At 31.8% G+C, this 13,979-nt stretch overlaps 1 protein-coding gene across 1 annotated transcript in view; it reads left to right on the top strand.

Annotated features, from left to right (window-relative positions):
- LOC149796461 (uncharacterized) overlaps positions 1–13,979 on the top strand; it is a 170,775-nt gene that overhangs the window by 68,261 nt on the left and 88,535 nt on the right. The window contains exons 7-9 of the mRNA XM_089960569.1: positions 2,697–2,870; positions 8,568–8,588; positions 9,337–9,462. Of these exons, the coding sequence (XP_089816695.1) occupies positions 2,697–2,870; positions 8,568–8,588; positions 9,337–9,462 (321 nt within the window). The remainder of the gene's footprint in view (positions 1–2,696; positions 2,871–8,567; positions 8,589–9,336; positions 9,463–13,979) is intronic.

The raw sequence follows: 13,979 nt of genomic DNA, 5'->3' as shown, positions 1-13,979 counted from the left end.
TCCTGATTTCACATAGTTTTATAATCCCTGTTAAAACTGGACTCCTTTGCTATTTTACCACAGCTTTTACATAAATGACATATTAAAGCTAATGTCACTGGGTCTTTGATGTCATCAACTTAGAAATGACATCAGATCCCAAATTGGGATATTTCAATTATAGATGGGTGTATTTTTATAATGTTGGGCTGCTTTATTTAGAATATATCAAATTTGTTCTAGAACTTTTTGATCAGCCTTTAAACTGGCAATTACTAATAATCATCAAGATGGCAAAAGCTGAGAAATACAGTATTGTTCAGCTCAGGTCAGTGTGACATCTGGTTCCTGTCCAGAAAAAAAATGGCATGTTTACAATCTCTGTGAGGTTACAAGTTGAAAGAGTACCAGACCATAACTAGTCAATCACATGACAATCTTGCTTTTTTTGGAAACAGTGAGCATTTTATGTTACAGCTAGGTAGGCACCAGAGTTTACTGTAATTGCTACAAGTTAGGAAAAAGTGCAAAATGTAAAAGTAATTCGATTAAACAAAAAGACGAGTTCTACGATCATTACTGAGTAATTAGATGTCAGAAAGAATCAAATAAACATTGTCAGTATGCATTTCTGCTGCAGAGTGAAACTTAATGGATGGAGATGACTGTGATATCAAGATGACTCTGATATCAAGTCAAACAGAGAATCAATGGGTCTATGTGTTTTAGATTTTTAATGTAGCTTAAACAATTTTTCAGTCATATCGCTACGATGTCTGCAGTGTGGCAGTTAATGGTAATGTCTAGCACTGGGGGCATCATGCGACAGACATGTAGCATTATGTCCCTCCCAGTCACATTATCCGGACATCAGCCCGAGAAGTCATAACAAAGAATGATATTTAAGTCAAATGTTTGTATGCTGATTTTATTTGCTAGCTTTTTAAATGCACTTTGATTTGTGGTTATTAATAATTAATTTACAAAGCATTATTGTCAGTTTTATCATATAAATTCCATTACATGCATGTGATTTTAAATGAAAGTATTAAGTATTAAAAAGTTGCTTAAGCAATGCTTACTTATATGTATGTATTACTCATATCTGTGTGCTCCCACTCTGGAAAGGACACCCCTATAATAAGGTCACTTTCCTGCTGCAGAAAAGTTGGTCTTATAAGAGGGGAGACCACTCTATAAAATCATAAATAACCTATACCAAATTTGTACCAGTATTTGTTGAATTATCTGCCACCATTATTGATCAGAGACAAGGATGCAAGTTATATGGCAAAATTCCAGAATTCTTAAATTTCTTGAATCTATGATCTTGGAAAGTGAAACATCTTCAATTTGTTTGTAATTTAGCACTTATTTGTACAGATTTGTTTTACTCCCAACATTTTCACAAGGTAAAATATTTAAGGCTTTTTTCCCACCAGAAAAAGTCATAAAAGAAATAACATGAGGATATTTTCACATATTTATTATGGTAAACATGTTTTAATAAACATGCATGTTTGTTTTTTAAATTAGTACAGGCTGAATATGCCAGCAGCCTGATACCATTATGCACTCATCTACAACATTTAGATTGATATCTACTGCACAGTTACCAGTATCTACAATTTTTTGTAATTGATATTACTATTTTACATTTTAGACTGGTCCTGGATACTAAAATTTACAGTTTATTGTTTTAAAATGATGTATGGTAAAATTTCCACAAACCAGATACAGCTTGGACGTACAATTTTGGCTGTAAAATTGAAGTGGCCAGTTAGTCTATAGAGGTTTGGTTAATGTTAAAACAGTTTATTGACACCAAAATATATGACAAATCTGCAGAGTAAGCCAGGGTACATAAAATGACTGGTTTAGAGTAGTTCATATAGTTTATGGCAATATCAGAAGTTATCTTTTATTAATCAGGACAAGACTCGGGCAATATTAATATGATATTTATGTTCAATTTAAGTAAATTTGACCAGTGTTCCTTGCATATTTGAGTGGAGTGAATCTGACCAGTGTTCCTTGTATATTTGAGTGGAGTAAATTTGACCAGTTTTCCTTGCATATTTGAGTGGAGTAAATTTGACCAGTGTTCCTTGCATATTTGAGTGGAGTAAATTTGACCAGTGTTCCTTGCATATTTGAGTGGAGTAAATTTGACCAGTGTTCCTTGCATATTTGAGTGGAGTAAATTTGACCAGTGTTCCTTGCATATTTGAGTGGAGTAAATTTGACCAGTGTTCCTTGCATATTTGAGTGGAATAAATTTTACCAGTGTTCCTTGCATATTTGAGTGGAGTAAATTTGACCAGTGTTCCTTGCATATTTGAGTGGAGTAAATTTGACCAGTGTTCCTTGCATTTTTGAGTGGAGTAATTTTCTTCTTGTCATGTGAAGAGTTACTTGTCATATCTTGTATTTCCATGTCTTTTCCCATGAGGGCAAAATGTTTATTACTAAGTACTTTTTTAAAATAAATCTATAATTGAAATTTGCAGATTCAGTAATTATAGGTCATATCATACAGTATGGTTTTTAGTCTTATTGCAGTTATAAACTTGTAAAATGTTATTTAAAAATATTATTAAATCAAAAGTTCTTTTGATTTTATTAAACTTGGGCCAAAATGTAAATATACACTTAAAGTTAAGTCGTTCATTAGAAATATGGATCAAGTATACATTTTTCTCCTATTTCCTTGCAAGTCAAATTAAGTGGTGACTTAGAGCAAATACCAGAAACACCAGCAAAAGTACAGCAGCCTACCCATCCAGATACCTTTCAAGCATCTACAGCAAAATCACAGCCAGTTTTATCTAATTCTTCTAACTTGGGGAAAACTAAACTGCCAGAAACAGTATCCAATAAAACAGTGTCAGGTAGCATATATAGAGTGACCATGTATGATAACCTTCCTTGCTTTGATAATATCACTCCAGTGAAAAAGGTAGCTCTGTCTTCAGCATATTTGTGAGAAAAATAATATAGTGCTTTTGTGAAAGGATCCACATCTCTGTAAACCCTTCAATAAAGAGCTGCTTTTGATTGCATCACTTGCTTCCCATACTGCATGTGCATAATACTCTTTGTAACACTTCATGAATAATATGTTAAATTTACACTTTTTATTACTTTGTAACACTTTGCTGCTATTTCCCTTAAACATTTGCTGATATTACTCATATTTTTGGATTATATTATGAGATGACATCCCTAGTAAATGAACAATATAAAAAGTTTCTTGATTTCTCAAAGTATTAAAGTGTACCTACATTGTAAGCTTAACTTTCATAATATTACTGACAATATTCCTAGCATATTCTATATATCTTGCACCTATGCACTTATAATGTTTATACACTTTGTCCCATTGAAATATGTGACCCTTGCCATTGTCACAATGAATGAAACCTGCTTTTGTGCACAAAACATAGCAGAATAATAGTAATAATAATAATAATAAATTAACTCAGTGAATATACTTATCAGACTGCAGGTCATTTCTTACAAAATGATACTAGCTTTGTTTGACTCCTCTTCCTGACAAGCCTTTCCCAGCTTCTTTGTTTTCCTTCCCATTTAAGTTCTATGTTAATCTTTCCTGCAGACTGGACACCTTTGCATGCTTCCTTACTATAGCAGCATACAATATCTATAGCAAACTATAATACAGAAATTTAAATATAAGAAATTTCATGGTGAAAGTACAGTAAATCATATGATTGCTTTCATAAACTTATTCAGAATTCTGATTGGATGAACAGGTCACACATGCTCAACAGTAATATGATGTTTTGGTTTTCTCACGGTGAGTTCAACACTTCAAGAAAAATTATACTTGTGTTTAGATATTTTTAGATTTACAGTATGAAAGTAATAAAACCATTACAGGTTTTTATTTGCTCAGTACATTGTTTTATTTGGCTGTGAAAAACAGATATTGACCCCCACTTTGTATTAACAATAGATATTTTCCAGGGTCTCATAATGGATGCACAAGTGTGTGATTTTTACTTATTTCTGAAAAGTCATGAACAAAACATCAACTGAATGCCCATACATTTTGTAGGTTGTATTTGCTAGCCATACCTTTATTTCTTTTTTATATCTCTTATATATTTAGAAAATGTATCCATTTTATATGAATTTCCCCTATCAAATTCCAGTTCATAGATTATCACTGTATTTCACAGCTTAATAAAAGAGTATATCGGATTCAACAAAACACCAACATTGTATAATATTGTGATCATTAAATTTAAAAAAAAAATTAATTATGCATTTTGCAGCAGTATTTTTGTGATTCACTTATTTGCAATATATATGCTTGATGGCAATAACTCTATTTTAATGTTTTTCTCTCTTACTTTACTAAAATTTTATTTGTAAAAAGTTTTTATTTTCAGTATCTGATATATGTATTTTAGATACTGTAAAGTATGACTAGCGTTTTCCGTTTGACATGGTGTTTTTCAGCGTAAATAATTTGAATTATAATTTTGAACTTAAATTTGAATTATAATAAAAAAGTTATGTATCTTAAAGAAATGTAAATGAGATGTTTTAGCAAATTTGGTAAAAAAAGAATTGTATGGGACTATGATATCTACGCATTTACACAAATTTGATATCCATGCATTTACACAAATTTATTCTAATGTATTTTCAAAAGGACTATGATATCTACGCATTTACACAAATTTGATATTCATGCGTTTACACAAATTTATTCTAATGTATTTTCAAAAGTCACAAGAATTTCTCAACATAGGCATAATTAATTTTTCAATGAAAGAAGATCAATCATATAATTAGTGACAATTTGTCAACATCATCTTTTTTACAAATAATTTTTATTAAAGTGTATATCTACAGCTGTTAATCATAATTTCGTAGTAGAAATCTGGTCTTGCTTTCAGAAGGAAATCAAGCATTTGTTTTCAGTTTACACTGATTTGAAGAAACAAAATTTCTAAATTTGCTCTTTTCTTTCTTTTGGAATTGATTTTCTTGATTTTCTTTAATTATCATCATTTTCTTTTAATGCTGCACATCAGGATTATATCCACACACACAAGTACCAGTTATTAATAGATACCATAGTAAAATAATACAAACAATAAGTGGTAATGGCCAGGTATCCTCAATAACAACAAATCTACCAACAGTTGACAGTTCTGCTGAATTGGAAGGTAAGAATAAACAAGTCTTACTTTTTCATTCAGATTTTGTTGAAATATGGTATTTCCAACTTTACAAATTCTTCTTCTAGTAGTCATAATTTTTGAATCCTCAAGGCAAAACACATTAAATGGGCCAAGCAAACCAGAAGTATTGTTATGCATCTCTAATGGACACCAGTAGATACTGTAAATAACTCATATAGTCAGACAATCCAATTTTCAAGATACCATATTTTTTAAATTGTAATAATTTAAAATAGTACAAATATTATCCAGACACCTTGAAAGATCTTTTTGCATTTTTAGATCTGATGAATTTTTTTTGGAAATTTTGGAATATAAACTGATGAATGTTTTAACTGTACTCAAAACCTGCTAATTGAATGTTGAATCTCAGGTTGCATAACCACTTTATAGTAATTATCAAGTGGGTAAAGGTGTTGTCAATATGCAACAATCAAAACAGCTGACGCACTCCACAACAAACAGCAAAAAGACCCATAAATGAAACAAACCACAAGCTTTTTAATGGTAAAAGGAAAACAATCTTTTATAATGTGACAGTTGGTAGACTTAAGTAGTATATCTCTTGGCTGTCTAAAATGAATGGTCATCAGAATTACACCAAGCTGACATGTGATTGCAGGCTTATACATATGGCAAGTGCACAAAGGGAAATAAAGCATTGGTGCTCATCAATTCCAGTATAAACTGTTGAAATATAGATTTAAATATGTGTGTAATTATTTTTTTTTTTGGGGGGGGGTCCTTCCTATTTCCAGTAAACTAAACTGAGTTTTCATTATTTTTAATAAAGCATTCACAATGTCTATGTCAGTTTTATTCACCAGCAAAATTACCACTGATAATCCCAAACCTATAAATAGAGTTTGAACTGCAATTAAATTCCTGACCTAGTCCAAGTGAATTGGCTGCATTGCTTAGGGGCCATCCATAAATGACGTCACGCAATTTTGGCCAAAATTTTACCCCTACCACACCTCTTCGACACACATTTTTTAAACAAATTCCTTCCCCTCGTCACACATTGTCACAAATGTGTGACCCCCCTCCCCCCTAGGTGCGTGACGTCATTTATGGACAGTCCCATATTTAGGACAATGATGATATATATGGATTTTGAGTGTCTAGATTACTTAAAGACTTTTAAATAAAAATGTTTATTATATTTCAGATTTTCAGAGCTAAATAATATAAATGGATGTGTATTATTTGGATAATACATTCTGTTGTAAAAGCTAATGTTTATGTTATGAAACAATATTAATCTTAGAATGTGTTATAAATATAACACTATCAGTCTTAGAATGTGTTATAAATATAACAATATCAGTCTTAGAATGTGTTATAAATATAACACTATCAGTCTTAGAATATGTTATAAATATAACAATATCAGTCTTAGAATGTGTTATAAATATAACAATATCAGTCTTAGAATGTGTTATATTTAAAGGCAGTTTCCAGTTGTCATCAGTGTCAGTACATACGCACAATATACAGACTATCAAAGAAAAACAAACACCAGAAATGCAACATGGATTCATTATCTGTATAAGAAAATGAAAACATTATCTTAAATGTGTTTATTTTTTTATAAATATTTTTGTTTGTTATTTTTAAATCAACAAAGATATATTGCAACACAGCTGACCTACTTAGACATTGTACTTGCTGGGATCATCGATACACGATTGTGACAATAAAGATATTATTTTTCCTAACAGTATTTGTGAAAATTTATAATTTTGCTAGTACATGAATTATCTGGAATGAAAGAGAGAGATGATTATTTTTTAGTGTCTGGATATTAGGGTCAGTAGGATGCACACCCAACAGGAAGTTTTCCAACATAGGAAATTAATATATGCCATATTGTAGAAATGCAGTTTTCAGTCTATCTTGAAAATAATATAATAACTATAACTCCCACACTGAAAGCAGTTTAGCCTTGTACTGTGGTTACCAACCTTTTTGAGTATGGGGATGCCTTCTTAACTTCAGAAAATTTTGCGGACCCCAACATGCTTATAGTTGTAGTTTTGGGCTACATTAGTTGGGAAAAAACATAGTGACAAAAAAATATTATGAACTCAGTAACCACTGTAAATTAATTTACATTTTATTCATCATAACAACAAATACATCAATTTGGAAAGTAGTCGTATATGTGCAAGACATATTATTCAGTCAGTCAGTCAAAGACCCCTTGGATTAGCACCATGGCCCCTGGAGGTCCATGACCCACTGTTTGGGAACCATCATCCTAGTATATTGTTATACATTTTTTGAGCATTTGGTAATTAAAATTAACTAGTAATTGAAAAAGTGCTATATTTTGTAGCTAAGATTCCTAAGTAAGAAATATTTTACAAAAGTACGAAATTCTCTTTATGAAAATTTACAACATAACAATATTTAGAATCTTTCTCAATTAACAGTATGAAAACAAATTACTGTAGATGGTATTCAAAAAGAAAACAAACAAAAAACAACTTCAGACATTGCAGTAATTATTTCATACTCCATATCTCAGAACCTTGAATTGGAGGTTAGACTGAACTGCTTTTTAATTGAAGTAAAACTGATCATACATGTAAGGAAAATGAAATTGTCTGTATACGACATGCATGTGCAATTTCCTTTCCTCCAGGGTGTGGGCCGGATAAAGCAATTTTTAAAGCCAAACACAATGATGTAAAAAAGCAGATAATACCAGATTGCATTCTGAATCCAGCCCATGGATTTGTAGATTGCACGTGCCTGATATAATCTTTCACTTTGTTTAATGCTTATTTTTGTCACTGTGTTTAATGTTTGTTAATTGAATAATTGCTTTTAAAAATACATACTTTCCTCAACATCCCTTATTAATATCTGTTTTTTTTATTGCACAATATACTAATAAATATTGATTTATGTATTATGGTGCATATATCTAATACTATTTCTGAGTCCAAAATCAGTCACATATAAAATGATACCATCCAATTTCTGAAAGGAATTAATCTCAGTTTTAAGTATATTGAATTTTCTCTTCAAGGACCAAAATAAAAGCTAGTGATAATGGACTATAATCAGCCATATTGGAAGTTTGCATGATAGTATTGCTAAAAGAAGTTTTTCATTCTACAAAATTTTATTTTAGATAAGTACTTGTTAATAATATTCACCTTTTTGAAGCAATAAAATATTAAACTCATTACCTGCAGGGTGTTATTGTCTTATTTGCAACATTTTTTGACATGAATTAGGATTATTACATTCTTACATGTATGTAAATATTTTACAAACAAAGATCAAGTGAAATTATTCAGTCTATTGGCTGTCTTTATGTCATGCCTATTAATGTACAATATCTAATTGTTTCAGAGCCCAGCAAAAGACAGAAAGGTAACTCAAAGTTTATATTTAATATTTTTTGGTCCAATATTTGTGGGAAGCAGGACATTTCACTTTTCCAGTAGCACACACATCAGCATCAACTGTTTGTTAAAGTTTAGGTTAAAGTTTTTCATTTGCACATATTTTCAAAAATCCTTGATTTTCTTTAGGCTTGGGATGAATCATAATGAAGCAAAGACTATTCATCCGGCGACATGTGTTTTTGCTCTTTGATTTTGTAGTCAGGGTTACAGTCATATCCCATTTGCATTAATGTTTGGTTAAAGAAAGGTTTTATTTCCTTATATTTCCTAAACCTCTTGATGGATTTTGTTCCTGTGCTTAATGAATCATTATGATGCTATTTCAATTCGTTCTGTGATGACATGCTCCATTTCCCCTTTTGACTTTAGTGTCAAGTTCACACGTTTCATTTCAGAGCTATGATTGTGGTTAAACATGCAGGTCCTGGCTACCATGTTCTTTAATTTTTGTTTATTCTTGTATGATAGTAATTTCTTACAATGAGATGATAAGAACCTAAAGATCTATTAAGAAGAATAAAATCACTCACTTTTGTTATTTTACTTCATATTGAAATTTGGCAGAATATCAATGTCATTAACCTGTGTTACTTTTTAAAAGTGTATTGGTTTAAATAAAACTTGCTTGAATGTTACATGTTAATGAGACAAACTTTGATAAAATATTTTGTATTTTTTTAAATCATGTCAATACATATATAATTTTTATCTAGGTAGGGGAGACAACTTTATATCCTCTAGTCAGCAAACTAAAAAGAGTGTTGTCCCTCTTTTGTCACCTAAAGTTGAGAAAAAGTTGAAAAAGAAGGCCAGCAAGTCAGCTTTCAAGGAATATAAAGGTAATCAAATATGCATGTATATTTCACAATTTCCTTTGTGATGAGTCTTTTAAAATACTGTTTCATTCTTGGTATATATTGCTGAAAGAATATTCGGTTTGCAGTTATCTAGTATAAATAATTTGGTCACATGTTCACTATGAATGTCATCACACTTGCCTATTTTTGGCTATATGAAACACATTTGTCTTGTTCCTGTGACTGTTGAATTTTCTGTGATTCTACTCATTAATTTGACGTTTTAGTACATCATCAAATAATCCAAATGATGATGCATTGTCAAATATGGGCCACATTGAAAAAATATAAAGGGAAAATTTGTAATGGAAAATTTCCAACTAGCTTGGACTAGATCCCTACTGTATAAAGAGTGTGGAGCTGACTTATCCAATAGATTTCTACGTTTGTGTATATTAAATTCTTCTTAACAGGAAGAAAAAAAACCTAAACTGGTCAGCTTTTTCCAAAGTATGTGATGCAGCACTTTTCTGGAGAGGACCTCTCAACTCCTTCCAGCTAAATCTCCCGTCATTAAAAATGTCCACCCAGTAAACAGTTTAAGTCCAGAAGTAAATGTATCTGGATAACACTAAGCCATTTTACTCATGTCTAATGTGGATAAATCATTTCTCTAAACAAGATATTGTAGAACATATAGATGTATAGGTTGTACCTTTGATTAATGATCTTGACTTTAGCAAACCATGGTTTTAAAGACCCAACCAGCAACAAGTTTAAACATTGAGATTCATGATTATTGCTCAATGTACTTAACATATTTCTTGGACGATAACCCCACAGTTCTTGTCTGACAATTAAAGAGTGTGCTTATTAGTTCTGTTGCAATATGGGAAAGAATTAATCACTTTCAGTGAAATGATCACTTATTTAATTATAATTTATGTGATAGATTTTGGTCAAGTTTAGTTCTGCTCCATCCTCATTGTTTCAAGCTTAAGTTTCCTTAAAAATAAAAAGCCCTAGCTTTAGAAAGACATTATATGGATAAATTAATCGATTATTAATCAATTATTGATGACCAGTCATGATCTTTCACTAGATGTCTAACACATATTAATTATTAGAAAAGACCTTAATGAAAAAGAGTTTGATGAATTGGGTATTTTACTCTCTGTGGTTGGCAATAATTGTGTTTTGTTTAAAAAATGTGATGCACTATGTTTTGCTGATACTGCAAAAACATACTTACATTACCAGACTGAGTGTTAATCATCAAGATGTTTTGCTGATACTGCAAAAACAAACTTACATTACCAGACTGAGTGTTAATCATCAAGATGTTTTGCTGATACTGCAAAAACAAACTTACATTACCAGACTGAGTGTTAATCATCAAGATGTTTTGCTGATACTGCAAAAACAAACTTACATTACCAGACTGAGTGTTAATCATCAAGATGTTTTGCTGATACTGCAAAAACAAACTTACATTACCAGACTGAGTGTTAATTATCAAGATGTTTTGCTGATACTGCAAAAACAAACTTACATTACCAGACTGAGTGTTAATTATTAAGATGTTAATCATAGTTTTTAGAATGCATACAATGAGATAGTAATCAAGACTAAATCAGGGTGCATTTGATTATGTCTCTGAGTGAGTGTTTTCAAGAACTATCATTTCAAATACTGAAAAAAAATTGGAAACTTCTGGAAGGATAGTTGATTGAACATGCCACAATAAAACAATACTGTGCTTATGGCAGGATGAATACACTAACTTCTGTTTTGATTTAGTGCTTTAAATTAAAATACTTTGCATGACTTTGATGCATTCAAACATTTCTTTATGCATTTTAGTCTATTTGTTTGCCTAAAATAAGTGGATATGCTGCTTATCTAGAGCTATGAGTGTGATTGAAAAGATCAAAGAAAAAGGTAACATCAGATTGAAAATAGCAAGGTGTGATAATTTATATAATAGTTGATAGTAATTATCAAATAAACTTAAAGAGTAATTTTTAGAAAAATTATAAACAATTTAATATTTAAGAAATTCTTAGAGTTAGTCTTATAGAAAATGTATCAGGTACTTGTCACAGGACAAACACAGAAATTGGCACAAAATATTAAAGGGATGGGCCTGTTTCTGGAGACCTTTGTGTTTTCTTGGAATGTTGAAAAATGGGTGGTGCTATCTTTGAGTATGATCCTGCCATATAATATAAGTGTTACATATTTCCAATATCTCAAACTGAAATTGAACGATCAGGAGTTCATTGCTTAATTATTTTTTCTAAAGATTAATAAAACACAGGTATTTAACTTATAATCTTAATCTTATTTTTCTTTTATGCCTAAAACCTAGATGCTGAATCCTCAGGTTATAGCTCAGCTCTAGCAACTTCTGCTAAATCTGCAAGTAAAATAGCTGCACATAAAAAATTGTCACTCCCTGAAATAAATAAGGTGCACCAAAACACTCCAAATCAGACAGTGGCTGAAGAGTGCCAAAACACTCCAAACCAGACAGTGGCTGAAAAGTGCCAAAACACTTCAAACCAGACAGTGGCTGAAAAGTGCCAAAACACTCCAAACCAGACAGTGGCTGAAGAGTGCCAAAACACTCCAAACCAGACAGTGGCTGAAAAGTGCCAAAACACTCCAAACCAGACAGTGGCTGAAGAGTGCCAAAACACTCCAAACCAGAGTATGCCCCTGAAAAGAAAATCTACATCCCAGTCTATTAAGCTGGGACAGCAGGATCAGTATCAGCACAGCACACAATTAATGGGTATCCAAGAGGACCTTCACACTGCTGAAGAGCCAGTTACAAATATACAAGCCACAGAAGGTAAATTTCTGGGATCTATAGAAGCTAATGCTGGCCATAAATATCACTCTGCTGGCATCACTTCACCATGGCAACTGGTTTCTTCAGCACCACCCAGTGCTGACATTGATCAAGTAGCAGAATCAGGTATATCTTTATCGTGTTACAATCTATAACAGGGTCATGGCACAGCTGGCATTAAGTATGCATGTTGCAATGTCTGCTCACAAAGTGCTTGTTGCATGCTGTTATGCTGCATCAAACTGCATGCAACTTATTATAATCAAATGATGGCACATGGAGCTTATTTTATTTTCAAATGCATAAAATCATCAAAGCTTCTTATCAGGGATCCTCAACAGAAATGTCTAAACTGGTAAGTGTCATGCATGGGTGATTAGTATGCATGTTACAATTCTTTGTACCATCAACACTTGTTTCTTTCATTTATCATGCTTTTCTGACCCAAGAATTCTGCTTGTCTGCTTGTCCCTGTAACTGTAATGTGGGAGGGAATGTCAGTGGTATATAATAAATCACTAATTCATAAGTCATTTTGGATAATTACTCTCTCTCTCTCTCTCTCTCTCTCTATATATATATATATATATATATATATATATATATGACTGAACAAAAATGCAGCTTCTAAAGAGATCTATATTCAATTAATATTATCTATGTCATTGCTGATTATTTGTTGAAAATCCAGAATGATAGAATCTGTACAGTACTTTAACCCCAATATCAGTGTTATATAACATGCATGGATTACATTTGATAATATTACAGCATGTTAAAGTGTGTGGCTTCTTTCCTAAAACTTGACAACATCATGATTTTGTGAGAGTATAGTGGTAGTCTTACTAAAGACGTTATTAAACGATATATACATCAATCTTTGAAGTTATTTTTTATGCAAGTCTAAACACTATATTGATAATTGATATATATTTTTCAAAATAGAATCTTCTGAGAATTGTGTTTCAAACTTTCAATGACTTCATACAGAAACCTCTCAGCAGAAATGGACCAAACTTGTCAGAAGGTGTCCTGGCAGGAAGGGTATTCAGATTCTTACAAATGATGCAAATCTACCATCAAATATGGACACTATTACTAAAGTCAGAATAGCTATTAAATTGCTTCTTTTAAAAATCACTGAACAGAATTTGATCAGATTTAACAGAAAACACCATGCCATAAAGGGCTTTAAAGTTTATACAAATAATGCCCATCAGAAATTGAATATTGCCACATTATTAAAAGTGTAGCATGAAAACTTTACCAAAAAGCATCTGGCATATCATTCTTTCTGAATTGGACAACTGTCACTCTTATGCCATTGTATATTGATGAAGATTCAAAATAGAACAACATTGAAACAAGATTTTTTTCATATGAAATCAGGCATTGGAAGAAATGTCTGCAGAAAGTATCCTTCTGACCTAGATTTTTTTGGCCAGCTGCTCTTTAGGCAAATGTTAGGTAAGTGAGCAATTTCAGGTTCACTTGGGCCTCTTTTGATGGATTATCATGAAACTTTATAAATATCATGGTGTCATGAGGTGGGGGATGGTGCGAGGTCCCCAATAATCTTGCTGTCATGAGGTAAGGGATAGTGTGAGGTCCCCATTCATTATGGTGTCATGAGGTGGGGGATGGTGTGAGTTCTCCACTCGTTATGGTGTCATGAGATGGGGATGGTGTGAGGTCCTCACTC

This window comes from Sinohyriopsis cumingii, chromosome 6, assembly GCF_028554795.1.
Source record: "Sinohyriopsis cumingii isolate HCF-2022 chromosome 6, ASM2855479v2, whole genome shotgun sequence".
NCBI classification, from domain to species: Eukaryota; Metazoa; Mollusca; class Bivalvia; order Unionida; family Unionidae; genus Sinohyriopsis; species Sinohyriopsis cumingii.
This window is presented reverse-complemented; position numbering and strand designations above follow the sequence as displayed.